The 27,519-nt window shown below is 53.7% G+C and overlaps 1 protein-coding gene across 3 annotated transcripts; it reads left to right on the plus strand.

Moving 5' to 3' along the window:
• Nucleotides 1-27,224, plus strand: AHCYL1 (adenosylhomocysteinase like 1). Of its 3 annotated transcripts, none has more exons than XM_085082981.1 (17): nucleotides 1-306; nucleotides 15,334-15,445; nucleotides 15,794-15,937; nucleotides 16,678-16,778; nucleotides 17,091-17,193; nucleotides 17,935-18,029; nucleotides 18,796-18,902; nucleotides 18,983-19,099; nucleotides 19,242-19,305; nucleotides 21,171-21,259; nucleotides 21,712-21,782; nucleotides 22,384-22,478; nucleotides 22,556-22,654; nucleotides 23,173-23,241; nucleotides 24,211-24,289; nucleotides 24,692-24,812; nucleotides 25,405-27,224. In XM_085082981.1, exons 1-17 carry the CDS (start codon nucleotides 202-204, stop codon nucleotides 25,409-25,411), a joined length of 1,578 nt encoding a protein of 525 aa, XP_084939107.1. In that variant the 5' UTR covers nucleotides 1-201; the 3' UTR covers nucleotides 25,412-27,224. The 3 variants fall into 3 exon arrangements, with proteins under 3 accessions (XP_084939107.1, XP_084939108.1, XP_084939109.1); XM_085082982.1 differs by lacking the exon at nucleotides 1-306 and adding an exon at nucleotides 2,716-2,921; XM_085082983.1 differs by lacking the exon at nucleotides 1-306 and adding an exon at nucleotides 3,456-3,673.
• The last annotated feature ends 295 nt before the right edge of the window (nucleotides 27,225-27,519 follow it).

Genomic DNA, 27,519 nt, shown 5'->3' on the forward strand with positions numbered 1-27,519 from the left:
CGCCCCTGGCGCGGCGGCCGCAGTCCCGCCGCAGCCAGCGCGCCGGCGGTGCTATAGCGAGCGTGAGGGAGCGGCGGGGCCGAACCGCGCCGGGCCCAGCCAGACCCCCCGGAGCGCTCCCCCCTGTCCGCCCCGCCGTACCCTGTCCCGCTCCTTCCCTCCGGCGGCGGCGGCCCGCGTCGCGTCCCCCGCCGCATCAGGATGTCGGTGCCGGAGCCCGCCGGCGGCGAGGAGAAGCAGGCCAAGGAGGTTGAGGACGCCGAGAAATATTCATTCATGGCCACCGTCACCAAGGCCCCCAAGAAGGTAGCGGGGCCGGCGGGGACCGGCTCGGCGCGGGGGATCAGACCCCGGTTCGGGGGAGCAGCCCCCGGTGGTGGCGGGGGAGGACTCCCGGCTAGGGGGAGGCAGCCCCGGTGCGGGGTGGCAGCTCTCTGCTGCAGGGCACAGCCTCCGAGTGGGGCGGAGGGAGAAACCTGCCGGTGCTGGGGCGAACAGCCCCTGGCTCAGGGGGAGCAGCCCGCGGTGTGGGGGCGGGAGGAGCCCGTGGTTGGGATGGGGAGTGCAGCCCCCGGTTTGGGGCGGGGAGCAGCCCCCGGTTTGGGGGAGAAGCTCCCGCTTGTGGAAGGGGGGGACTGTGACCCGTGTCTGGGAAGAGCAGTCCCACAGGTGGGGGTTTGTGCTGGGAAAGCTGGAAATGATCCAGTTTGGGGGTAACTGGGAAGCAGGGCTGACCCCATTCAGTAAAGGAGAGGGAGATTGGTGCTGGTGAGGGGGCTGCTCCGGTCTGGGGGTGGCAGGGATGAGTCAGGGGGCTGCTGGCTCGGTTTGGGACGGGAAGGGGTGGGTTGGGGACCGGGCAGAGAGGGTTCTGTGCTGGGGTAGAGCCCTGGCCCGCTTGGGGGTGAGGGGAGGACCGGTACCGGCAGGGCAAGGTCTGGGGGGCTGGGGGCAGGCTGGGTCCAACTCCGGGGGCTAGAGCAGGGGCCTTGGCTGTGGCACAGGGGTGCAGGGGGACAGGGTGACCGCGGGAAGGGGTCAGGCAGGGTGGGGACACAAGGGGCCCTTGTGTGGACTGTGGGGTGACAGTGCTTTGTGGTGGGGACAAAGCAGGGAGGACTTATTATATAGGAGGAGCCAGAAGCAGCAATGTGGAATCCAGCTGTGGGTCAATCAGAAGGGTGCCCAGGAGATTTCAGTGTTGAACTTTTTTTGGGATGGGGTTCTGCTGGAGGTGTGAGTGGGAGCACATTTGGGCTCAAGAAGAGGCTCCCGAGTCACCTCAGTACCCCTCCATCCTTGAAGACCTCACAGGAGCTCTGAGATCTCCCAGTGCTGCTCCCACAAGCCTGCAAGTGCTCAGATGGCACCGAGGGTGGGCGAGCACTGGTCTTTCCACTGTAGCAGGTTGCAGGACCCCAGTGACCTGGGGAACTGGCCCTGTGCTCCGGGCTCAGTGCTGAAATTCCAGTCCTGTCAGGGATCCATGTTCCAAGCAGCACACAGATCTGTGCAGCTGAACATTGTGTTCCCCTCGGGGCTGCAGCCGCCTGGAAGCAGTGGACACAAAGGCACAGCAGTCACAGGGAATGGGAACATCCTGATTCTCCAGGGGAATCTTTCCTGCCTGCTCTGGCCACGGGTGGGACTGGGGAGCCTCTGAACCTTGGGGAAGGTCAGCTGGATTTGAGGCATTTTCTCACTTAGGGAGCAGGTTTGGAGACTAGGCCCTGTTTATCTGGGCTGTGGACATAGCCTGGAGGAAGGAGCAGAGGAATGTGGGGCTGGGATCTGCCTCTTCCAGCAGTGGCTCAGCACAGCTCCAACTCGAGGACTGTTTTTATCTTTTCATAACCATTGTCTCTGTCAGAGTGAACAGCGTGAGGCTGCAGCTGACTGCTCTGAGGGGACAGCAAACCGCTAATCCCAGAGCATCCTGTGGAACCAAAATCCATGTGGTAAAAATGAATCGATCCAGCATCCTCAGAGGCAAGTTTGCCAGTGTCTCAGGGGAACGAGATATTGTGTCCCCAGAATTTTCTGCTGCAGACATGGCTGGTTGTGCAATGTGAGGAGCCTTGGTTGGGCTCAGTGGCTGCTGCAGCTTTTCCTGGCTGGGTGAGGATACTGAAGGTGCCCAGAGCGACACACGACATTTGAGGCTGGTAACATCAGCTGATAACATCAGAGATGGGGAGCACGCTGGGCTGAGCTCAGGGAACAAATCGCTCCGGGCTCCTGTTTTCCTTGCCTGGCTAGTTCCTGCAAATAGTGCTGGAGAATGGCAGAGGCCCTGGCAGGAGGATGAAAGGCTGAGGAAGGGAGAATTGCCCCCGTGAGATAAGCTGTTGAGTGCCCCCAGCTCTGATGCCTCAGAGCAGGATTGAAATTAAACCATTAAAACTCTCTTCTGATTCCCTGCAAGTCGAAGTGACTTTTGTGCCAGCTGCCCTGGATCTCCTGGCATGGTCAGAGGCCAGCGGAGATGGTGGAGAGAGATGATTTCCCAGCATGGAAATGGGCAAGATCATGCTGTGCTGCTGAAGCAGCTCCCTCCTGGGTGTTGGGGCTCCTTGAACTTTGCCAATGCAGTTTGCGTGAGGCGTTTGGAGATGGGGAGGGTGGGAATGTGGCCAAGCTCAGCGCAGGCTCCATCTCTTGTGTGAATGGCTTTTCAGAGGAGCCTTAACTTGTGCTGACACTTGGGGAAAGTGCCAGTGTGAGTCCAGCACCATCCAGCCCAGGACCTGCAGGAGTATCTTGGCTGCAGCTGGAAGCACATTAGCCCCTGGCTGCTATGGAGAAGTTGGTGTTTCCTTCTTGGGGACACCTGGAGCTGGGAGCCAGCCCTGGGCATTGCTGACGTCGCTGTTTCCTCTTGTCAGGGACTTCTTTAAGGTGAAAAAGTGAAACAGCAGGAGGTAAGAGATTAAGAGATTAAATACGATCAGCTCTGGGCTGAAGTAGGAGCTGACTCAGTGGAGGTGAAAGGAGGAATGGGGTGGTTTTCCCCCAAGAGATGGGATTTCCTGGCTCTGCAGGAGCTCTCTTTTCACTGTAGTTCATGGGAATTTGGCTGTCAGAAGAATAGTGAGGTGGTTATTTGGCCAGGAGTGGTTTGCAGGCAGAGGTCAGCAATGCCGAGCTTTCCACCTTCTCCAGCCACTGATGTGGTGTTGCTGGGGGGAAGGCTGGGAATGCTGAGGCTTGTGGCTTACCCGGGTTAAGTGAACATGGATGTGGAGATGGTGATGGGAGAGCTCAAGGGCAGGTTGTGCTCTTCCAGATCTTTGTGTGCCATCACTGCTGCGTCTGGGCATCTGCTCTCCTGCCTCCCTGGAGACTGCAGGTGCCCTTGGCAGCAGTTGCTTTCCCAATCCACGTCAGCCTGTCGGTGGAGCCTTAAACTCCCAGCCGAGCCAAGCTGTGGGTGCCCTGGAGTGGGAAGGATGCGGTGAGCAGCACTGTGCTTGCGGCAGGGCAGGGGGCTTGGCACGTGCTGTCCCTGGCTGTCACCTCACCCTGCTGTGTCCTTGTCTCGCTGGCATCACTGTCTGTCGGGCTCCTCCACACCTGGGTGCTGGCAGACAGACGGGCACTGCAGACAGATCTTTCTCCTGGAGCATTCCTGGGCTCTGAGATGGGCTGAAGCCTCCGGGTTGGTTCTGGGGAGGTGAGTTGGGTGGCAGCTCCGTGCCCCACGGAGCTGTGGTGGGTGTTTTTGGGTGGTGCTGTGCCCCTGCGGATGCTGGCTCTGGCGGGATCCCGTGCAGGCTGTGGCAGGGAATGCTAATGCACAGCGCTGCAGCTTTGCAGTGGCAGCAAGCCGGGAGCTGGCTGGTGTGGGGGTGGCAGAGATAGAGCAGGGAAAGGCTGGGGAGAGGGGGATGGAGCCTGTGGGGAGCTGCTGGCTCCGGGGAGGGCTGGGTGTCCTCTCCAGAGCATCATTCCTGCCGTTGCTGTCTGCAGTGGCCTGCAGACCGCTGACCTTGCTGCGGCCGTCTGCGTCCCTTCCCTGCACAGCCCATTCCCAAAGACATGTTCCTGCCCCACTTTGCTCTGTCCTGACTCATCCCAGGTCCCTGCAGCTCTCCAGGCCGGATGATAATAAACCACCTTCCCCTTCAGGCTGTCGGGGGGATGAGACTGCCCTTGTTTGTTCTGACAGAGCTCCTTTAGCCATTCCTTTTTCCTCTCCTTTTAATTCAATTCCTTAGAGTGGCTGCTCATAAATCCTCTGTGCTTTTGTGAGCCTGTCTGGGGCCATGACCACCACCTCCTGTCCTGCTGTTCCGCAGGCACTGCGCACCTGGCTCTCCTCATTCCTTTACCCAGATCTTTATTTCTTTGGCTTCCTTGCTCTGTCACGGCAGTTTTTCCTTTCTCCTAATGAGATGCCTGGGCTGGGATGAGTTGAACAGCTCATTGTCCTCTGTATGGATGTCCTGAGATGAGTCTGGCTTTCCCTGGGGGGCAGGAAAACCCTAATAAGTGGGGAAAAAACCCCACAGGGGAGTTTAGAGTGGAGATGAAGTACTGGGGCTTGGAGCGGCCTGGTCACTCCTGCTGCTGTGTTAAATGATAGAATCCTAACTTCTGTTGAAAGTTGCTCTTGGGTCCTTCCCATTGTTCTGGTGTTTTGGTGTTTCTGCTGTCCAGAGGGGAGGCTTGTCCTGGTTTCCCCTGCGCTGCTGCAAGGCCGGAAGACACTTAATTGAATTACTGAACTAGACAGTGGCAATAAAGGAGGTTTTGGGGGTCTGATGGGCACAAACCATGTTCAAAATGATGTGCCAGAGCCTGTGGCTTTTGCTTGTCCCTTCCCCTCCTGCATCCCTGAAGGAGGCTGAGTTTCCACTCTTATGTTGCTACTTTGAAGTTGAGAGAAGGGCTGGATGTTCATTCTTCCCGGTCTTCAGAAGCATCTCTTGTCATCTTTTGATGGTGTGGGAGTGGAGACCACCCATCCTGGGAGCTCCCTTCCCATGTCAGCAGCCAGGTTTGGAGTGTGGGAAGAGTGCTGGAGGCAGGAGCACAGTGTTTGCTTTTGACCTTCCCCAAAATGCCAGGTTATCTTCTGCTGGGGAACGGCCTACCACAATACTTTCTTTGGGAACAGTTTTCTCCATGCTTTCCAGCCTGTGCAAATGTTGGAGTGAATTCCTGTGCTCCCTGCTAGATGTTGAGGCTGAGGTATTTTGCTCTGGAAATCAGCTTTTCAAGGTCGGGTTGGAGCTGATCCTTTGCAGGTGAGGATCCTGACTGTTCCTCCTCTAAAGGGCTTGGTGAGTGTCTCATCCCAGATTTTGAAGAAGGAAAGGTGTGGGACTTCAGCACTCAGCCTGAAGTCTTGTGCTTGACTGTATTTTTATCACCGGCAGTTTCCTGCGGGTGATGGTCGCGTTTGCAGAGGGCTCGTTATGTTTCCTGCTGAGCCCTTTGATCAGAGCTGCTTATCTGGGGCCTCTGGCTCACCTTCACTCAGCACATGATGGTGACGTTCCAGGTGACTGTCCCGGGACCTGCTGGTGGCCCTGAGGGCTCGCAGTGCAAAGGACTTGTGCCAGAACAAGTGCCCAGAGTGCGACTCTCTGTGAAACCATGGGTTGGATCCATAAGGGGCTAGGACAATGGTCAGGGAGTCCCACCAAGGAGGACCATCATGGTGCCATCTCAGTAGGGTGTGTGGAGCCCCTTCCCAAGGAACTTGATAATTCCAGGGGCTTGGGCACCCTGGGCAGTGCCAGAATCCACTCTGCACCATCCTCCTTTGCCCACATCATCCCTGCACCTTCCCTGGCATGGTTAGCCCTTGGGAATGGGTGCTCTGGGATGTCTTGGTTGATGGCCCAAAGGTCTAAAGATAAAGCTGCCATAGTTTGGGAATGGTTTGGTTGGAAGGGACCTTAAACCAAACCAGTTCCACCCCTCTGCCACAGTCAGAGACACCTTTTGCTATCCCAGGTTGCTCCAAGCCCTGTCCAACCTGGCCTTGGACTCTTCCAGGGATCCAGGGGCAGCCACAGCTTCCCTGGGCATCCTGTGTCCTCCCCACCCTCACAGGGAAGAATTTGGGCAGTTTTTTGGGCAGCTGATCTCACCCCATGGGTTCTGTGCCTCTGAGAAAGCAGGATGAGGAAGCTGAGGCTAGTCCTGCCTTTCGGAAGCTGCCCCTGTTGCCCTGTTGAGTTGGGCTGCTTGAACTGTGAATTTTAATTACACTTTGGGATCAATACGGTGGCCTTGGTAACGAGCTTATTGCTGCTGCAGAATCTGTTTACTTCAGGTTGGTGACAGCCAAAGGCCTGAGGTGGCCGAGGACATGATGTTCCAGCTCCTTGAACAGGCTGCATTGTAATTCGGGTGAGGCTCCTGCGGCCCTCGGACTTGGGTGCAGCTTCCCCTTGGCTGCCCCCATGGACCTGGAGCTGGCTGGCAGCACCCATTCCTGCCTGACCAAGGAGCTGCCTGGATTCAGGAGCCTGGATTAGGGTGGGGGCTGCTGGAGCCTGATTTATCTATGTGCTGTGGGTGGAGGGGATCACTCTTTCCAGCCTTTTGCAGTGAGAAGGAGTGGGCAGCCTAGAAAAGGGAGGGTCCTTGGGGCTTTGCCTTCCTGAAATCCATGTTTTGGTGTCCTTCTTCCAGATGAGGGTGAGGTTCAGCCTGTGTCTGCTGTTTTCTGCCTCTCCTCCCTTCACCTCCCTACAGGGAGCCCCAGATTTCACACATTCCTGTACTGTCAGGAGAGTTTTGCATCCAACCTGGGCATGTTTTGGAGCGAGAACATCTGGCTGATCCCTGTTGACCTTGGAGCTGTCAGCATTTTGCAGGCAGCCCAGTGTCTCCTACATTTACTAACCCATTGTCCAAATACTCTGCGAACCTGTCACCCCCACAAGGAAATCACTTTTATCCCTCCTGCCTCCTTTAAAAGAAAGGGACGTCATGGAATTTGCCCTGTTTGCAGGAAAAGGTTGGCTTTGCTCTGACACAAGTCAGTATCCTGGAGGGTGATGTTTGTCCATCCTGGTGGTGATTCCTCAGACTCCTGAGCAGGGAAAAGCCCATGCTGAAACCTGAGGTTTCTCCTGATTTGCCTCTCGCCAGAGGCATCAAAATCCAAGTAATTTCCAGGGCTGGAAATAGTCTATTGGTAAATGAGGAATGGGCAGCTCTAGTGGAAATGCCACTGTGAGAGGCCTTTGGGAGTCAGGGCAGGGGGAGGATGGATTTCCAGTTCTACAGAACAAGCTGCTCCTGTTTCCATGCTGATCCTGTGAGGTGTTTTCCCTTAAAGCTGTGACACAGTGATGCAGAATCAGCTGAGAGCAGCTGGAGCCTCTCCTGAGTGGGATTTGCTGTTTTGGTTTCTGGGAAGACCAATAGAAGTCTTGGAATGCTGAGATTCTCCAAGGCAGTCTGGGGGGAGAAAAGGAGGAGGCAGGTGGAGCGCCCTGAGTGCCAAGTGCAGTGATTCCTCCCCCAAAACACAGGGGCTGCTTTGGGATTATGGAGCAGAAGTTTGTGCTTCTTGATTTGGGCTTTTTTTGTGGCGAACCCTCCCTTCAGAGCATGAGGTGTGGCTGAACGAGCCGTTTGACAGTGCTTCCAAGTGTTCCCTTGGTCTCATACAGCTGTGCTTGGAGAGGCATTTTCTAATTAGTTTAAAAACTGATGCTAATTAAAGCTGATTCCCTCTCAGCTCTGACACACAAACACATTTCCATGGGCTTCCAGCTCTGCCAGCTGGCCCGTTGGAGGCTGTCAGTCCTCAGATTGCCCCATAAGCTGCTGGAAGTAATTTAACCCACAGTCATGGAATAGTGGAATGGTTTGTGTTGGAAGGGTCCTTAAAGCTCACTCAGTCCATGGCTCCCAAGCCCTGTCCAGCCTGGCCTTGGGCACTTCCAGGGATCCAGTGGCAGCCACAGCTTCTCTGGGCACCCTGTGCCAGGGCCTCCCCACTCTCACAGGGAGGAATTCCTTCCCAATATCCCATCTAACCCTGCCCTCTGGGAGTGGGAAGCCATTCCCCCTTGTCCTTGAAAGGATATGGCCTTGTCTTGTCTGTGCAGTTCTCCCAGTGTGGTAGCTCCAGTTAATACTAATTATCCTACTGCCCAAACACGTGCTGTGCCATAGGCACTGGGAATGAGAAGTTTGGGATATCTTTAAACCAGTTGCTGTTTGCCCATTTATGGGATTAACCTGTGAGACTCAACCAGAGTTCACTGCCCTTAGGGATCCCAGACATTGGACTTTTGCTGTTCTTGCTGGGAAGGAGATATCCCTCTGTGTTTCAGGAGATACCCTGCTCCATTAAAGCTGGACCCAAGCCTTTGCCTCGATTCCTGCAGTCCAAGGACTACATGCCTCCTTATCTGCTGGTGGGGAGCTTTCCCTCTGCTCCTGCTGGAGCACACCTTTGACCTCTGGGTGTTTATGAGGCAGGATTTATCCCCAGTTACTATTTAACACTCAAAATCACATTTCTTTTGTTGAATCCCTCCTTCTGTTTATTTTTCCTTTAACTGGCATTTACAGTGATTCCTGTCATGACTGAAATCTTGTGGTGATTTCCAGCCTATTAGTGTTTGGATTTGGTCTGTTTCTTTCCTGGTGTTTTTTTTTTCTCTGCCGAGTTTTGGGATTCATGTGCAAGTCCTTAATTCTCCTCTTGGTCTCACAGAAACTTGGTTTGGTTTTTTTTTTTTCCTCAGTGCTTTACCTAACCAGCCCTTCCCTGGTGGTGGAGCATGGAGGTTGGAATCAGGGCTTGGCTGGTTTGCTTTGCCAGAACCTTCGTGCCCTTTTATTTCCTCGTTGGGAGCAGTGTAAAGGTTTCCAGGCAGAGATTTGGCTGTGATTCCTGCTTGGGGAGTCGGCGGGGAGAGTGCCAGGCAGGTCTGTGCCTCTAGGGAGAACAGCCTGCCCTGTGAACCCTCTGGGAGGTACAGATTCAGGAGCACCAAGTTCCTCATGGCTGTGCTGTTCACAGAGCAGCACCCTCAGGAAGCTCTTCCAGCTGCACTGTCTGAATGGAGCCCTTGGGGTTTCTTCTAGAAGTTGGGGGAGCCACCAGGAGAAAGTTCTCCTGTTGCAAAGGCCACACCTGGAGCAGAAGCAAGTCCTTTTTCCTGAGGCTTGTTCCACTTCCAGCTCTCCCAGAGCCCTTAGTGCTGGGGCTGTGGAGGATCAGGAGATCCTCCCCTGCTCTTCCAGCATCCCTGTAGAATGGTGGGGCTGAGGCAGTGGGCACTGCCAGGGAAAATCCCCCACCTTCACCTGGCCATGGGCTCTCGCTTGGGGCGTGTTTGCTGCTGAGCTGATTTGACCTGGGAATCTGGTGGTCCTTCTGAGAGCTTGGCCATAGCCTCATGAATTTGTGCAGCTCTTTGCCATCCAAGTTAGTGCTGGCATGTGTGACCAGAGCTTGGAGGTGGGAAAATGGGATGGTCTGAGTCACAGAGCCAAATCTGCCTCCAAACCCTGCCTTTGCCAGTGGCTTGGGGATGAGGATGGGGAGTAGTCGGGTGGGAGTCTTGCTGATCCTGATCCTCCATCCCTCTGCTCTGAGTACCTTGTTTTTCCTTTCCTTCCATCCTTAAGGAATCCTGTGATCCAGAAATACCTTTCCAGGCTGGATAACCTCACAGGAGAAGAACCCTAAAACCATCCTCGTCTGCCTTGCTGATTCCCACCCCAAAAATCCTTGTCCTGTTGGATCATGGAGCAGAATCTGTGTTCCCTTGTGTGTCCCCTGTTTCCAGCCTCACATCTAGACACTGTCCTGTGGGAACAGGGGCTGGCTCTTCCAGCCTGGAAACAGAGCAGAGGGGGCCTGAGGACAGGGCAGCCAAGTCTCTAAACAAACCCAGTGCCCTGGCACGGCCACAGCGGGAATGGGGCCAGCTCCGGGGGCCAGCACAGGGAACACACTGGGAGCACTGGGAACCTGCAGCCAGTGGGTTTGGGAGCACAGGGAACACGCTGGGAGCACTGGGAACCTGCAGCCAGCGGGTTTGGGAGCACAGGAACACACACTGGGAGCACTGGGAACCTGCAGCCAGCGGGTTTGGGAGCACAGGAACACACTGGGAGCACTGGGAACCTGCAGCCAGTGGGTTTGGGATGGCCTCGGTCCCTTGTCTGAGGAGGACAAATGTGGCAATAGCTCTTTTCTCCTGGTTGGAAAGCCTGGCCCTATGGGATCTGGGTGGCTGTGAAAACAGCATAGAAGACTTCCCTCCCTTCCCAGAGGAGGTGGTTTAAGCAAAGCTTCTCTCTACTTTTTGACCTGGAATGAAGGAAAATGCTGGTTATCTGACTTCTTTTCCCCTCTGCTGATGAGGACGAAGAGCCTCATTCCCCGGGGTGCCTCTGCCCTCCCTGGATGCTGCGATGAGTTACTTCTGCAAATAAGTGGATTAAAACAACTTGTCCTTTAGAAATGCCTGATCCAGCTCCTTCTTGGGAAAAACCAGCAGCACTCCAGGCAGGAACAGTCCTTTTGCAGATAAGGAATCCTTGGAGACTGAAACCTGAAGGTGCCCATCTCCAGGTGGGCAAAACCCAGCCCTGCTTTGAGCTGCTGCTCCTGTATCATGTGGGAGTGGGGTGGTGAGGAGGAGGATGCTCATTTGAGCTGTAAAACATTGCTAGTCCTGGCAATTCATGCCAGGAATGACAAAGAAATGATGAACTTAAAAGACAGGTCACGTCAGGGCTGCCTTGGCAGCATGGGCATCCAGCAGTGCCCTCCCAGCCTCTGCCAGTGAGTTTTTGTTTAGGAGAAGAGATTAAATAAGGGGAACTGCCTGCTCTGAATAGTCCTGATCCCTGCTGCTGGTTTCCTGCAGCCAAAGGAAAGGTCCCAGGACTCTGGATCCTTCCAGGCTTTCTCCTGGCAGGGCTGAAGTGGGTTGCAGAGACTCTTCTGCTTTACAGGTGGCTGTGTGGCTGTAGGAACATGCTGTGCTCCCATTTTGCTGCTTCTCCCTGGGCAACTGTGCTGTGTCCTCACATGCACGGATGTGAAACTCGGAAGTCTGGAGGGTTTTAGATGGTTCAGTGCTTCCTGCTTATCTTGGGTGATGTGCAGAACCTGCTTCTGCCCCCCTCCACTTATCCAGGACAAAAGTGGCTGTGAGGGCACTTTTCCCATGGCTGCGTATGTGCTAATGCTCATGTTGTCCCTAATAAAAAATAATAAAGGATTGCTGAGGCAAACCTGGGGCTGGTAGGATAGAGCCTGGAGCTGCTTCCCAGCACGTGTCCTTTCCCCTGTGGAGCCTGTGCCTTGATGAGCTGGGTCAGCTGTGAGTTGGTGGATGCTTTCCAAGATCTCTTTCCCTTCCACAACCTGCTCCTGCTCTCCCCCAAGGCTGCATGGGATGCAACCAGGGATGTGTAGCACAACAAAGGAGCTTAAGCGTCCTTTCTGGAGCCATTCTGGAATGAAAGAAGTGTTAAGATGAAAAGTGGGATTGTCCTGTGCAAGAAGGACATGCTGGGCTCATCTGTGCCTGGGTTAAATCCAGCTGCATTTATAAATCCCTCTCCTTGGAGCCAGGGAGTGGAATATTCTTACTCTGTCAGCTCCAAAAACTGCTCTCCTAGCTGACCGCTGAGAATGTCCTTGGGTTCAGCCATGGAGGATGGCACACCCTGCAGTCATGAGCTTCCAGTTTGGTGAGATGGTACCAATCCAGACCTGGAATTTGTTTGCCCTGCCTGTGTTGTAATAATTAAACAAACGAGGCTGTGTGTGCTGGGGACACTTGTGCTACCACACTGCCCTGCCAGTGTTCTCACTGGATTTATCCTTATAACCTGGGGCAAAGCTTGTTCAAGCTGGTCTTTCAGCTTCCTGGTGGTTTGGGATTCTCTGGGCAGTGTGGCCAAATAAGGTGGATAAGGACAATGCTCCCTCAGCTCCAGTTCCAGCTCTGGAAAGGGTGGTTTGAGCTGAAAATGAGCGGCTGTTGTTGGGAAGTGTCAGATCTGCCTGGAAATGGGCATAGTGGCAGTGGATTTCCCAAAGGGAGAAAATGTCCTCCTGGCTTGGCTGGTGTGACTGGGAGCAGGCAGTGCCCAGTGATGCTCTGGGAGAATGTGGTAGGAGATGGTGGATCCTGCTGTATTCCTGCAGAACATATCCCAAAATCCCTGCTGTTCCAAGTGAGGAGTTGCTCATTTGCCCCCTTAGATTTCCAGCCCCATCTCCTCCTTTTCCGGGATTGTGATGCTGGAGAAACCCCTGGTTTCGTTCCTATGCAGGGAAGTGGGTGCTGTCTTGTTTTCCCTCCTTGACCATGAATTTCTGGGATGAAAAAATATTTTCCTTGCTCTCAAACCCTTGCACTCCACCCGGTTGGAAAAGCCGCTTCCAGCAGGATGAAGTTTGGGATGCAATCCGTGCTCTTTGGAGCTGGACAGCCCCAGTCCTGCTCAGCCACAGCCCCGGGAATGCCGTTCATTCCAATTCCCATGACGAGCAGAGGGATTAGGAGATTTTCTCTGTCTCCTTAATGCAGCTCGGCACGTGGAGGGCACTGGTCACGCACCTCTGCTCCAGTGCCTTGTCCGACCTCCCTGCGCTCTCTCCCCGCGCTGCTGGACACAGCGGTAATTTCCCGGGCTCAGAGGGGTTGGATGTGCGGATGGTTTGTTGGATTTGGGAACTGTTCGCGGTGTTTGATGATAATTTTAGCCAGGGCAGATTTTGCTAAGCTGGGGAGTTCAGCTGAGCCCTGGTAAAGCCACGGCGGGGATTACTGGAGGTAATTCAGCACTTGGTTTGTTTAGCATTTGTTTTTTCTTTCCCCTTGGGTTCAATCCCCTCATCCCCATGTTTCTAGAACTGCTGTTTCTCTTGTGGGGTGGGGTTTTGCCTCAGAGCTGGCTCAGCAGCCCCAGCTGGAGCCCTGAAGGGGAGATGGGTTGTGGTGTGGGATGTTGTGGGTCTGGGGAGTGCAGCATCCCTCCATCCCATCCTCTCCTTTCCACTGCATCCCAAACGAGCTTTGCTCCATGAGACCATCCAGGCAGCACGTTTTACTGCAGGGAATTGCCTGTCCCGGGGGTCACACATCCTGGATGCTGTGAGCCAGGACAGACCTGCACCCTGGGCTGGAGCACTGTGCCTTAGGTTTTTTCCCTCATGGGTCATCACCTCTTCCCTGGAAACCTTTCCCTGAGATAGAGAAAATTCCTCAGCTAACACTTTAAGCTGTTTTAATGCCAGCAGCTGTTTTATGGGGCATGTTTTTTATACCCTCTGGTTTGATGAGCTGCCAGAGGAAGAGCTTGGTTTGGAGGGATGGAAATCCTGTGTCCTGAAATTGCTGATGCATTTCCTCCTTGGAAGTGCCCATGAGCAATACACCTGCACAGCAGTGGCACAAACCTATCCCAGGCTGTCTGGGGAAGATTGATCCAAGCATTGGACTTCAAACAAATTCCAGCAACATCATTCGTTGTTGGGAAACCTGCTAGCTCCAGCCACACACCCTGAGGAAAATGTTGGTACCTGCCTGGAAGTGCTACTGCCCCTCTTATGTCTGGAACCAGCTGTCCTGTGGGGTTGAGGGTTGTGGTGCCCTCTGGATCCTCTCCTGCTCTCCCAGAGGAATGGGGGTTGTGGTCTCCTCTGCATCCTTCCTCTGCTCTCCTGTGGGGATGGAGGTTGTGGTGCCCTCTGGATCCTTCCTCTGCACCAAATGACCTCAAGCAATTGCAAAACCAAACCTACAATCTCCGTTTATCGTTCCCGTTCCTTCCACTAATACAAACTGAAATAGTTTGCATCAGAATCCAGCTGGAGTCTGCTGGGAAATCTGGTCAGGGAAGCAGATACTGGGCTGTAATCTGTCCAGGATGGAGGAGCTGGCTGGAAACCTTTCAGAAGCAGCACCCACAGGAATGCCTGGGATGCTTGGCTGGGTGCGGTGATGGATCTGATCTGTACCAATCAGTTCCTGGAAGGGATGCTGGAGTCCCACATCATCCCTCCTGCCCTCCCTTGGAGCAAGCCATAGGTTTCATGCTCCTGTGTTCCTTCCCGAGTGAAATACCGTGCTGCTTTTGGCCCATCTGCTGAGATTCTCCAGAATTGTGGCTACTTTTTCCAGCCCAAAAAGCCTTAGTGGTGCTGCAGCCACCCCAGCTCCAGCCTGTGCAGATTCCTTCTTTCTGGAATGGATCATTTCAACTAAATAGTTCCATTCTTTTCCCCTTGAAGGCTGTTTGCCGCATCAAAGCTTTTAGGGAGCTTTTGGGATGGCTGTGGTGTGGAAAACCCCTCCTTGAAGCACTCTGAGCTGTCTCTTTCCATCATCTTGATTTCTCCAGGACTCCTCTCTAGGTCTCCTGGGTCGTGGGGATGCTTTGTTAATCCCACTCCCTGCCATGACATCTCGTCCCTGTTAAATGGCAAAATTAGATCCTGCAGTGATGCAATTCAAGGGAAGGGGCTGTGCTGGGGTTCTTTGTCAGGGCAGTGGGGAGGGGGCTGCAAGCTGGATTTACTGGTGCTTTCCCTAATTCCCTTTCATCTCTGTCATCTTTCTCTGGCAGGAGCAGCAATAAGGCCCTTTGCTGGCTGCTCACCCGGAGCAAGTACAGCAGCTGAGCAATTTTGGGTTATTTTTCCTCTCTTTTTGGCCCAACACAGTTTTAATTTGATGATCTGGTAGAAGGTGCTGGAACCTTGAGTTGCCTCTGACTGAGAGAGGTGGCTGTTTTGGGGGGTCTCTTCCAATGGAAACATCTTGTCCTGCAGAGGAGGCTGAAAGCCAATGCAGTATCAACTTCTTTTTGTTGAAATGTTCTCTCTTGCTGAGGTTTTTTCCTGTGCTTTTAGTGTCAGTTTTGGAAGGATGTGCGTGTTTTTAACCTGCGGGATACTCTGCTCCTGGGGCAGAGCTTGGAAGCACCAGGGCTTTGTTGGGACCACCCCAGCTTTCTTGCTGCTGCATTTTTTGGGCAGAAATCCGCCCAAAAATGATCAGGATCGGTTGAGGCACGGGCTGTGGGATGTGGGTTGTTCAAGGAGTGTGATTCCTGAAGGAGCTTTAGGGAGCTGGGAATGGGTTAAAGGGGATGTTTCAGAGTGCTCTTTTTATCTTCAGGTGTTGTGTCAAATCTGCTTTAACCTTCTGGTGACAGTTGTTCAGGCAGAGGAAGTGGGTTAATTTTTGGCATCTGTAGCCTTGTGTTTGGTGATGTTAGTTTTTGTGGACTGAAGGGATCTGTGGGTCCCTGTCGTTTGGGAAGGTGTCATACCTTAAGGATCACCACTGATTAACCTCTTCTTTCCTTTGCTCCCAGCAAATCCAGTTTGCAGATGACATGCAGGAGTTCACCAAATTCCCGACCAAGACGGGCCGTCGGTCCCTGTCCCGCTCCATCTCCCAGTCTTCCACCGACAGCTACAGCTCTGGTAGGTGCCAGGTCCTTGTCCTTGATCCTGTCCCAAATCCAGCGTCAGTGCTGCAGTGAATGTGCTGCTCACACCCTGTGGCAGGATTTGTGCTGCTCTTTGTGCTTGAACGCTGAGGGGATGATTCCCAAAGCTCAGGCATTGATTGCCAGTTGATAATCCTGTTACCTCTGGGTTGTTTTAGACAAAAAGAGTGAAGAATTCCTTCAGGGCGTTGGCTTTCCTTAGGAGTTTGGTAGTTAGAGCCATGAGTGAAAGCTAGGAAAGGAAACACAGCAGAAACCTGAAGGGTGGGAGGTTCCTGGATTCGTAAGGCCTGGCATAACATTCATTCCTCCTTCGCTTTAGCTGCCTCGTACACAGACAGCTCTGATGATGAGGTGTCCCCCCGAGAGAAACAACAAACCAACTCCAAAGGCAGCAGCAATTTCTGTGTGAAGAACATCAAACAGGCAGAGTTCGGGCGTCGGGAGATTGAGATCGCCGAGCAAGGTACCAAGTGGAGTGTGGGGCTCTGGGGCTTGGGACAGGTTCTGGAGACCAGGAGCTGAGGAGTGGCAATTCCCACTCCTGCTGCAGCCTTGGATATCCTGTTTTCCCCCCCAAATCAGTTAGGGAAGAGCGAGGTGTGCCAGCAAATGTTGATGCTGTGTCCCATCTGTTTTCTAGCAGGAGCAGAGCTCTTGCAGGGTTTGATGTTTTGTTGGCTTTGGATGGACGAAGATTTTGCAACACCTTCAGAGCCATGAAAGCTGAAAACCCCAACCCTTCCCCGGGGGCTTGTGGGAAGCTGAGTTACCATTTCCAGTGGGTGATTGGGTAACTCTCCTTTCCTTTTAGAAGGGGAACATAATCCAGGCACATTTAGAGCAGCTCTTCTGAGACGTGGCTCTGTTTTCAAGTTTAGGTGCTTCTCCTGCTGCCACAGGGCTGGTGGCTGTCCTTAGGTGCCTTCCCTGGGCAGTGACAGCCTCAGAACCCTCTTTACTTCTCTCCTTGTGCCTCGGTCCAGTGGCATGGACACTGGTGACACAAATGACACTGGTGTTTTGGTCCCATTTTGCACAGATCTGCAAGGCCAGGGATGAGGAGTTCTCTCCATGCCTGTGTAACAGCTACAGCACAAATTTTGGGGCTGGAAGTATCCTGGGAGACCTCAAAAGGAGAGGAGCTGTGGCAGAGAGGGGACCCTCTGGACCAAACCAGCATTAAAACCTCTCTTTCTTTTGCAGACATGTCTGCTCTGATTTCACTCAGGAAACGAGCCCAGGGAGAGAAGCCTTTGGCTGGAGCTAAAATTGTGGGCTGTACCCACATCACAGCACAGACTGCGGTGAGTGGCTGCTTATTTGGGGGGTCTGGCGTGGGACATCAGCTTTTTCTTGGGGAAGAAAGTCCTTGGGGAACTTCATAAAGTCCTTCTGAATGGGAGAAGGCACCTTCAGTAGTCCGGAAGCATTTTGGAAAGGTGGCATTTCCCTAGGGCAGTGTTTGGTTCCTGTGCCCTGATCCCTGGGGCACCCCTGATCCCTGGGGCACCCCTGATCCCTGGGGCACCCCTGATCCCTGGGGCACCCCTGATCCCTGGGGCACCCCTGATCCCTGGGGCACCCCTGATCCCGGGGCCATCCCTGCTGTCCTGCAGGTGCTGATCGAGACGCTGTGTGCCCTGGGAGCTCAGTGCCGCTGGTCTGCCTGCAACATTTACTCCACCCAGAACGAAGTGGCCGCGGCCCTGGCAGAGGCTGGTGAGTGCAGCCAGGCCAGAGCCCTCAGGCCAGAGCCCTCGCTGCCCCTCCTGCCTCCATGGCCTGATCCCTGGGGAAATCTTCTAGGGAACTTGGCATTTCTCTTTATTTTATTTGTATGTGTTTCATTTTAGATTTATGTATGTTTTAGTCTGTATTTATACTTTATGCCTAGAAATATTTTATAATGGGCATGTATAAATATGTAAACGTTTACATAAAAGATGCAATATAAATGCACAAATATATTTATTAAAATGCTTACAGAGATAGTTTATCTAAAATATAAATAAAAAAATATAAAATAGAAACAAATAAAATAAGTAAATATAAATGAATACAATTATAAAAGCAGAACATTTATTCTAATTTTAGATTTAGTAATAATTGAATTCTATTTTATTTATTTTTATACTATTTATTATTAATAGTATTATTTACTTATTTACTTATTATTTACTTATTATTATTATTATTTACTTATTATTTCTTTGGGTTTTATTATTTATTATTTGTTTGTATTTTATTTTTAAAAATTTTCTATTTCTGTTTTAGGGAATTAAATTTTTGGGGAATATCTTCTAGGGGAGGGAGGGAGGGCCAGGTCTGATCCTGGTGTGGGCTGTGATGTGATCTCTGCATGGCCCCTTGGCTCTTGTGTCCATGTGTTTCTGGAGCTGGCCAAGCAGGAGAGATCTCTGCCAAGCCCAGCAAGCTCCAAGGATGCTCCTGTTCTTCCAGGTGTTGCCGTGTTTGCCTGGAAAGGGGAGTCGGAGGATGATTTCTGGTGGTGCATTGACCGCTGTGTTAACGTAGATGGCTGGCAGGCCAACATGGTAAGGAGCCTTCTCCAGTCTTTGCTCTTCCTCTGCTGAGTGCCCATGGGGTTCCTCACCCTTCCACCCTGGGGCTGTTCCTGGGCCCTTGCAAGGGCCTCTGAGCCCCATTAAAGGGGTGTTTCTGGAGAACATGGGTTGGGAACAGCCATGGGAATGTCAGGAGCTGCAGAGATGATGTCCTGAGTTGACACATCCCAATGGCAAGGGAGTGGCTCCTGGTGGAGCTGCCACGAGCCAAGAAATGGGACTTCTTTCCCCCTACAGGAGCTGCCCCAGCTGCTTCTCTCTCAGCACAGATCCCATCTGCCCTCTCTCTCCCAAAGTTGGGATCACAGTGGGGATCTTTCCTTTGCCAAAGCCGATGTCCCCCATTGGTGCATGGTCTGTGGTCACCAGTGATGTGTCCATGGGCTGTGCCACCTCCCACAACCTCTCCTCTCCCGTTTGCTTTCAGGGCATGAATGTTGTGGCGTCCTGAGCTCAGCCTAGTTAGTTAGTGCTGCCTGTGGTCACCTTTCCAGGCTGCAGAGCAATAGCAGAGGCAGGAAATCCTATTAGGATCCAGCAGCTCCACACAGGGGTAAGGAATCTCAGTGTATTGGAAGAGAACCCAGGAGTCCTGGTCCCCAGGCCTCTGCTTGAACAGCTTTCCAACGGTGCCTGAAGATGCTTCTCCAAATAATTTTCCCTATCCTGTCCTCAGCCAGTGCATTTCCTAGTGGGAGGCCTGACTGCTCTGTGTTTTTCCTTGCCTGTTCTCTAGATCCTGGATGATGGGGGTGATCTGACCCATTGGGTTTATAAGAAATACCCCAGTGTGTTCAAGAAGATCCGAGGGATTGTGGAGGAGAGTGTGACTGGCGTGCACAGGTGGGAGCTTTGGGAAGGCAGATCCAGAGATCCCAGGGAGTTGCTACTGCCTGCTCTGACCTGCCTCTGCCCTCTCCCAGGCTGTACCAGCTCTCCAAGGCTGGGAAGCTCTGTGTCCCAGCAATGAACGTGAATGACTCTGTCACCAAGCAGAAGTTTGATAACCTGTATTGCTGCCGGGAATCCATCCTGGATGGGTGAGTCCAGCCCTTTTCCCCACTGGTGCTTCCACATGGGTGGGTTTGGCTCTGGCTGCTCCTAAGCAGAGATCAGGCTCTGCTGCTTTGACCTGGTTTTGGGGTTGACTGATCCCAACACAGGTCTCTCTCTGTCCCCCAGCCTGAAGAGGACCACGGATGTGATGTTTGGAGGGAAGCAAGTGGTGGTTTGTGGTTATGGGGAGGTGAGTTCCATGAGCTATGCTGGCCTCCCCTGGGCTCAGCATCCAGCACTTCCCTGTGCAAAGGCCACTCACCCTTGCTATAAGGAGTAGATCCAGCCTGGTGAGCGATAACCAGGGAAATCTTGCTGGAATCTGCTGGGAGGATGGAGATCAAGGATCAGATTTCCCAGTTTGCTGCAGATTAACTGGACTGCACAGCCAACAGTTGCTGGGAACACTGGCCTGAATTATAACTACCCACGGGTACTGCCATCTGCTGTCCCTGGCCCAGGTTCAGCATCCAGCCTGGCTGTCACTGAGTGGGGCAGGCAGCTTCTCCCTGGGAATAATACTCTGGCAGAGGCGAATTGTATAATGAACTTGTAACTGATTCTACCCTGGAAGAGCTGGGAGCTGCCACCTTCCCTCCATCTGTGCATGTCCCTCTGGGTGTTTATCTTCCTGTGCTGTGCAGGTCCTGGCAGGAACTGCAGAGGCTCTTCCCAGCAGGAACTCGCTCCCTAATTTGTTTAGGCACCAGTGGAGCCCAGCTTTGCTCAACCAAGAGACTGTGCTGGCTCTCTCCCAGGGCTCTGGGCTGGTGCCTGGTTCTCCAGCCAGGAGCTGTGCTGGGCGTTGTTGTCTCCAGGGCCTGTCCCAAGTTTTACTGGACTTCAAAACAGGAGTCACAGAATCATAGAACCCCAGACTTCCAACTTGTATTTGGGTTGGAAGGGAACTTAAAGCTCATCCAGTCCCACCCCCTGCCATGGACAGGGACACCTTCAATTAGATGTGGTTGCTTCAGGCCCCATCCAGCCTTGAGCACTTCCAGGGATGGGGCAGCCACAGCTTTTCTGAGAATTCCATTCCAGTGCTTCCCCACCCTCACAGGGAACAATTCCTTCCCACTATCCCATCTATCCCTGCCCCACCAGCAGTGGGAAGCCATTCCCCCTTGACCTGTCCCTCTATCCCTTGTCCAAAGTCCCCTTTCAGCTCTCCTGGAGCCCCTTCAGGCACTGAAAGGGGCTCTAAGATCTCCCTGAAGCCTGCCCTCCTCCAGGCTGAGCACCTTCAGCTCTCCCAGCCTGTTTGCCCTGAATGGTTTCCCCTTTGGATGTGGGTTGGAGTCCCAGTTTGCCTTGCCGGGGTGTGTTCAGTAGACCCAAGGTCAGAGCTGGGTGATAAGTGGGGATCCTGGAGGCATTTTTGGTCCAGCACCTTGCTGATCAGAAAACGGGGCTGAGCAGAGTTGGTGCAGCTCAGCCAGGTGTTGGTGTGGGTTGTGGTGTGGAGAGCTGGACTTTGCTTTAATTTTCGACTGAGGAGAGGGAGCAAGTCTGAAATGCTGTTGCAGCAGCCCTATGCTCCCTATGCTGGTGTGGGCAGCATGGGATGGAGGATCTGCCCCTTGAGGAGTGCAGGACAGCTCTGAAATGTTTTACCTTAAAGGCAGGGGAGGAGTGTGTGCCTCCTCCAGGCTGTCTTTAATTCCTGCTTGGAGAAAGGCTCCTGCAATGCTGGGGCTGCACAAGCTGTTGGGTTGGGAAAGCTCCTGGCCTTGAATGCTTCCAGAGATGGGGCAGCGACAGCTTCTCTGGGCAACCTGTGCCAGGGCCCCAGCACCCCTGCAGGGGAGAATTCCTTCCCACTATCCTGTCTAATCCTACCCTCTGGCAGTGGGAAGCTAGTGGCCTTGGAAGGGAGCTGAGCTTGTGGCAGTTGTGCCACTCACCAGGTACATCCTGAGCTGCTCCTGGCATTGGGCAGGTGGCTGGGGTGAGGATCTTCCAGCCTGGGATGGGCTTGGGCTGTTTAGGGAAGGGACTGTGGCAGTAGCATGTCCATATTCCCACCTCACTGTGATCCTTTTGCCTCGGCAGGTCGGGAAGGGATGCTGTGCTGCCCTGAAAGCCCTGGGAGCCATCGTGTACGTCACGGAGATCGACCCCATTTGTGCTCTCCAAGCCTGGTAAGGTTCCCATCTGCATGGGAGCATCTCTCTGTCTGCTCTCTGGCCTCTTCCAAACCCTGCCAGAGGCTGGAGTGGAGCCAGGGGGATCTGGGGTTCATTTCGGAGAACATGCACCTTGTTGGGGTGTGATGGGGAAGAGCTGGGGCAGCTTTCAGGGATGGGGTACCAAGCAGAAGGTGTTCACTGACTGGTTTGGGGAGGCTGCTCAAGCCTCTTGCACACATTCCTGGCTTCTTGGACATTTCTAAGGGTGGGTTGGACGCCCCATCTGTTGCACAGCCCTCCCTTGTGCCACCGGTGTCCCTGGAGGGGTAGAGGAGAGCCTGGGCTGCTGCCAGAGCAGTTGGGAGCTGCTGAGGTCCCTCGTGTCCTGGGATGGAGAAGGAACAGGTCCAGAAGGAGCAGAACCCTTTTTCTCATCGTGGTCCCTCTTCCCCTTATTTTGCCAGCATGGATGGATTTCGGGTGGTGAAGCTGAGTGAAGTAATCCGTCAGGTGGATGTCGTCATCACCTGCACAGGTAGGGATAGACAAGGTTGGAACAGGTTGAGGAGCATCATTCCCAAGTGGGGTCACAAGGGAACTGGGAATGGAGGATGCTTCACTGCTGTGCTCCTAATTTTCCATAGTAGCTGGGCTCTGCCAGGAGCTTTTCCCTGATTTGCTATTTGACCACAGTCCTGGCTCAGAGCAGAGGGACATCTCAGCCACATGTTCCCTGGGTATTTTGGGATCTCCTGGAGCCTGGTTAATTCGTGGGAGCAAGGATCAAAGATTTGGGCACTGAAACAGGCTCCCCAGGGATGGTCACAGTCCCAGTCCTGCTCAAGGAGGATTTGGACAATGCTCTCAGGCACAGGGTGGGATTGTTGGGAATGTCCTATGCAGGGCTAGGAGTTGGACTTGGTGACCCTTGTGGATCCCTTCCAGCTCAGGGTATTTCATGACAGCACTTGGCCCACGCATTCTCTGCTGTCACAGCCAGAAGGGCTCACGTCCCAGTGGAAGTTCATCTGATGTTGCCCCAAGCTGAGCTTCTCTGCCTCGAATTCAGGGAAGGAGAAACCAGGTGGTTTATGTTCCCAGTGCTCTGCGATCAGCTGTGCCCTCTGTGCCTGCAGGGAACAAGAACGTGGTGACCAGGGAGCACCTGGACCGGATGAAGAACAGCTGCATCGTGTGCAACATGGGTCACTCCAACACCGAGATCGACGTGGTGAGTGCCGGCGCCTCCGGCCGTGCCCACCCGCCGGCTCCTGCCGTGACTCCAGCCTCTTCCTCCTCCTCTTCCAGACCAGCCTGCGGACCCCAGAGCTGACCTGGGAGCGTGTCCGCTCCCAAGTGGACCATGTCATCTGGCCGGACGGGAAGCGGGTGGTGCTGCTGGCCGAGGTGTGTTGAGAGCTAGGCTGTGATGCTTTGGGCCTCCGCCAGGAAATCACGGATTTAGCCAGGTGGAAAAGTGATGGGAGGAGCTTCAAGGCTCAAAAAAATGGTTTCTTGATTTATTTTATTCATTTTTTATTTCCTCTTCTTGAGGGGCCTATGTCATGTCCCACATGCAGCCACAGAGGTGCCATCTGGCTCTGTTCTTCCGAGCTGGGGTTTGTCCCACTCAGCCAAACCCCATCTGTGCAGGGTGTTCCGGGTGTTGGGTGGCTCCTCTTCCCACAGGAGCTGTGCTGGCAGGAGGAGGGGCTAGCTTTTCTAGGGACCACAACATTTTCCTGCCTCAAAGCAAAGGGTTAAGGTGGAAGCTGGAGCAGAGTTGGAATGCTCTGCTCACCACGCTCTGGTTCCGTGTGCCCCAGGGAGGGGGTGGGGGTGAATCCCATCTGGAAACTCGATTTGGTTTGGATTTGGGAGCATGTCCAGCTCTGTTCTGACTCACTCCTCCTGCTTTCTCCCAGGGCCGTCTGCTCAACCTGAGCTGCTCCACGGTTCCCACCTTCGTTCTCTCCATCACAGCCACCACACAGGTCTGTATGCAGGTGGAGGATGCTCTGGGTGGGGCCCTGCACGAGTCTCAGGGTGGGGATGGTTTGGAAGGAGCTGGGAACATGCTGGGATTGGTCCTTGGGATGGCACCACTGCCAGAAATACCATTTTCTCTGGGCTGGAGTTATTGCTGGCATGGACTCAGTGTTTTGGGTACAGCATGTTTTGGGAGAGCTTCTAAATGAGTGGTTTCATGGCACAGATCCTGCTGGGCTGGAACACAGGTTTGAGCTCCCCTAGCATGGGTTTAACCTTCCCCAGCACAGGTTTAAGCCCCTCTAGCAGAGATTTAAACTCCCCCAGCATGGTTTTGAACCCACCTAGCACAGGTTTGAGCTTAAAGCAAGGTTAGCCCAAAGCAAGGCTTTGGGCTGGGAACACAAAGGGGGTTGATGGGACTGGGAGCACAGAGGATCTGTGGCACTGGTGCTCATGGGGAAGGACAGCCAGGCTGACAGTGGGGAATTCCCTTATCCTCACTCCTGTCAATCCAAACAGGGGACAGGGAACAGGCCTTTGTTTTGGACTTGGCTCCCAGAAGTGGGAACCAGCACTTGGGGGATGCAGTTTTATTTCTGCTGGTGGAATGACCCTGCTTTTTGGATGCTGCCATTTTCTGAGGAGCAATCCCTCCTTTTCCATGTGCCACAGCAGCTAAGGTCTAAGAGGAGCAGAGCTGCTAACCCTAAACCATCCTCATGTTTTTCCCTGGGGTGTTGAGCCCAGGTGCTGTGAACAAGCTGGATGGCATCTCATCCTTGCTCTCCAGTGGGGTTATGGAGACCCAGAGAGGGATGTAGCCATGGTGGAAGCCTTTCCCTCGAGGCATGTTGGAAATGCTTGCTCTGTCCCTCCAGCTCCCAAATCCTTCTCTGCTTTTGCGAGCTCTGTGCTGCCCAGGTTGGTGGCCATTCCTGACTGTTCCTGGGTTATCCCTGTGCTCTCCACAGGCTCTGGCTCTGATTGAGCTCTACAATGCTCCCGAGGGTCGGTACAAGCAGGACGTTTACCTGCTGCCGAAGAAGATGGGTGAGTGAAGGAAATGACTTTTCCCTAGGGAATCTCTGTGCCAGCAGTGTCAAGAGAACTCAAACCTGGGCTGGGAAACACTTCCAGAGGGACAGTGAGTTCAAGGAAGCCACCAAAGCATTGACCTTAAAATATGTGGAGGTTATTTGATTTATTTTCCATAGTGCTCTCCAGCATGGGAGGCATCCCATATCCTGCAGTCTCCCTTCTCTGGGATTTTCCATGCCCTCCTTAAGCCTTTAGAGGCACATCCAGCCCAGGCTTGGGCTCAGCTCTGCCCTAGGCTTTGGGTGATGGTGAATCTGGGGTTCTGACCCAGCCAGACCTTCCAGTCATCACCTTCCCAGTGTGTGGTGGGGAATGTAGACCCCCTGATCCCCTTTTCCCTGTTCCCATTCCCAGACGAGTACGTGGCCAGTTTGCATCTGCCATCGTTCGACGCCCACCTGACAGAGCTGACGGACGACCAGGCCAAATACCTGGGACTCAACAAAAATGGGCCTTTCAAACCCAACTACTACAGGTGAGAGCTGTTGGGCCAGCAGCTCCCAACTCCCCGTCCACACGTTTGGAGTTCTGCCTCCAGCTCTGGGGTCTCCAACAGCAGGAGGATGTGGAGCTGCTGGAGTGAGTCCAAAGGAAACCACAGATGTTTTGAGGTCTTCAGCCCCTCTGGGAGAGCTGGGAAGTCTCAGCCTGGAGAAAACTCCCAGGAGAGCTCAGAGCTCCTTCCAGTGCCTAAAGGGGCTCCAGAAGAGCTGGAGAGGGACTTGGGACAAGGGATGGAGTGACAGGACAGGGGGGAATGGCTTCCCACTGCCAGAGGGCAGGGATAGATGGGATAGTGGGAAGAAATCCTTCACTGTGAGGGTGGGGAGGCCTTGGCACAGGGTGCCCAGAGAAGCTGTGGCTGCCCCATCCCTAGAATTGTTCAGGGCCAGGTTGGATGGGGCTTGGAGCAACCTGGTTTGATGGAAGGTGTCCCTGCCTGTGGAATGAGATGGGATTCAAGGTCCCTTCCAACCCAAACCAGTCTGGAATCCCATGCCTGGGGGATCCCCTTGCCCTGGCACAGCAGCTCCCATGTCCCTCACTGTCCCTTCCTTCTCTCCTAGATACTGACGGGACCATATCCATGAAGGACCAGACCACACAAGGCAACATTCGAGAGATTATTTTGAAAAATAATTTTTATTTTGGTTTACCATTCTTTTTTCTTAACTCCCACCAGAACCTGTTTTTACATTTTATCTGTGATTTTAAGGTCAGGTTTTCTTTTCTCCCCCTTTTCCATGATCACATCCTTGTCTGATCTTGCCAGACAACCTTCGATTTGCTTCTTGCTTTCATGTGGCTGAAGCCGCTGATTCCCAGCCCTGGCTCCAGGAGGGGCTTTCCCTTCCTGCTGTACCAAGGGCCCTTCATTCCTTCAGCAATGGTTTCTTTTGGCTTTTATTTTGTATTTTTTCCCACCTTTCCAGCCCACATCGGTCTCAGCCGGGCTCCCTGCGGATCCGGAGATGCTCTTCTACCTTATCTTCTATTTCTTTGTGTGGATTATCTGCAACTTCTAAATTGCCTTAAAGAGCCCAGTTTTAGCTGCTAGATCCCTGCTCCAGGCGCTTCCTGGGAGCAGAGTGGGGCCTGCAGGACACCTGGCAAAGGGGGTGACTGTGCCCAAGCCCAGCCCAGGTCCCTGCGCTGAGGTGGCCCAAGGTTGGTGGCCACTGGTCTGGGTTTGCTGGCCACCTGGGTCCAGGGGAGTTCAGTGTTTCAGGGTGCTAATCTGAATCCGGATGGGGGTCGCTTTCCCAGCATTATCCTCATCTCTCCTAGGTTTTTTGTTTTTCTTTTTTTTTTTTTAGCCAAACTGCACCTTAATTGAGTTTTAAACATTCTTTTTCTGTTTATTTGGTTTTTTTTCTTCCTCTTTTCCTTTTCGATCCTTCCAGAGATGTTTTAGAGGGCGGGGAGGTTTAAAGATGTTTTAAAGAGGAAGCACCGGGGGCGTGGTCGCCTTCCCATCTCCCACCGGAAGCGCCGGGTGATGTTGAGGGTGTCTGGGGTGGGTTTTGGGGCTGTTTCACTATTTTCTTTCTGAGCTGGATGCAGAGATGAGCCTTCCCCATACCCTAGCCTGGCCCCTCTGCTCCCTGTCGCTGTTTTCCTCACCCTCTCTCGGTGTGACCCGGCTGCTCCCATCCCCTCCCTGCTGACATTTCTCTTTCCCAACTTCTCCTGGGAAGCTCCTTCCAGCCCACTGAGGTTCCTCTTGGCTTTTTTCATCCTCCCCAAATCTGTTCCTTCCCCCACTGAAGGGAGGGAAGGAGCTGGTGGCACCTCCCGGATCACGGAGCTGCTCCTTCCCCAGTTTGCAGAGATACACCTGGACAGGTCCTTCCCGGGAATATGCTGGTCTCGGGGTGCAAAACTCCTTGGGGTGCCAGGAGACGGGAGAGTGGCCGAGATCATCCCCTCCTCCATGTCCTCTGCCTGTTCCTCTTTCCCACCCTGCCTGGTCTCCTCCTGGACGGTCGCTCTGTAGATTTTGGGGATCACCTGCCTCGCTCCCCCCCAGATCCCAGGGATCACCTGGATCCCCTCCACCATCCCCCCAACCTCACTGGGGATGGCTTAGCGAGCTGGGCTGGGCATTTGTGGGAAGGATTGGGAGCATCCCCCCTTCCCTGTGAGCCCCCCAGGCTCGGGGGTCCCGATCCCCCCGTTCCCACCCATCCCGGGTGGAATCTCGGCGCAAGGGCTCCGTGTCTGGATAAGCCATGCTGGGGCAGCCTGCGGGTGATGGCGGCGGCAGCGTCGGGCCGGGAGGGAGAGGTTTATTTTGTATATGAATGATTTTTAATGAATGCAATATTAATCCTTGCAGATGAGCAATAAATCATTAAAGTCTAATTAAACTATTAGGAAAAATGAAGCGCTTTTGGCTGTGGGCAGTTTTTTTAGTTCCTTGGGGGTCCTTGAATTGTGTCCGAGCTCAAGGACAGGGCTGGAATCTCCATTTGGCCACCTCGGGGCAGGGATTGAGTCCCACCAGAATTCTCGGAGTCTGGAGAAATGCCAGAAATCTGGAATTTGGGCTCTAACCCTCTTTTAAACCCAACGGGGCATCTTAACTTGTGGTTTGGTTTAAACTTACCAGGTTCCTCTGTCGGGGTCTAACTCCCCTCTGACCCCCACCAGGCCCCCCCACCCCCCTGGGGTCTGAGCCC

Source organism: Lichenostomus cassidix, chromosome 26, assembly GCF_008360975.1.
Source record: "Lichenostomus cassidix isolate B80296 chromosome 26, HeHo_3.0, whole genome shotgun sequence".
NCBI classification, from domain to species: Eukaryota; Metazoa; Chordata; class Aves; order Passeriformes; family Meliphagidae; genus Lichenostomus; species Lichenostomus cassidix.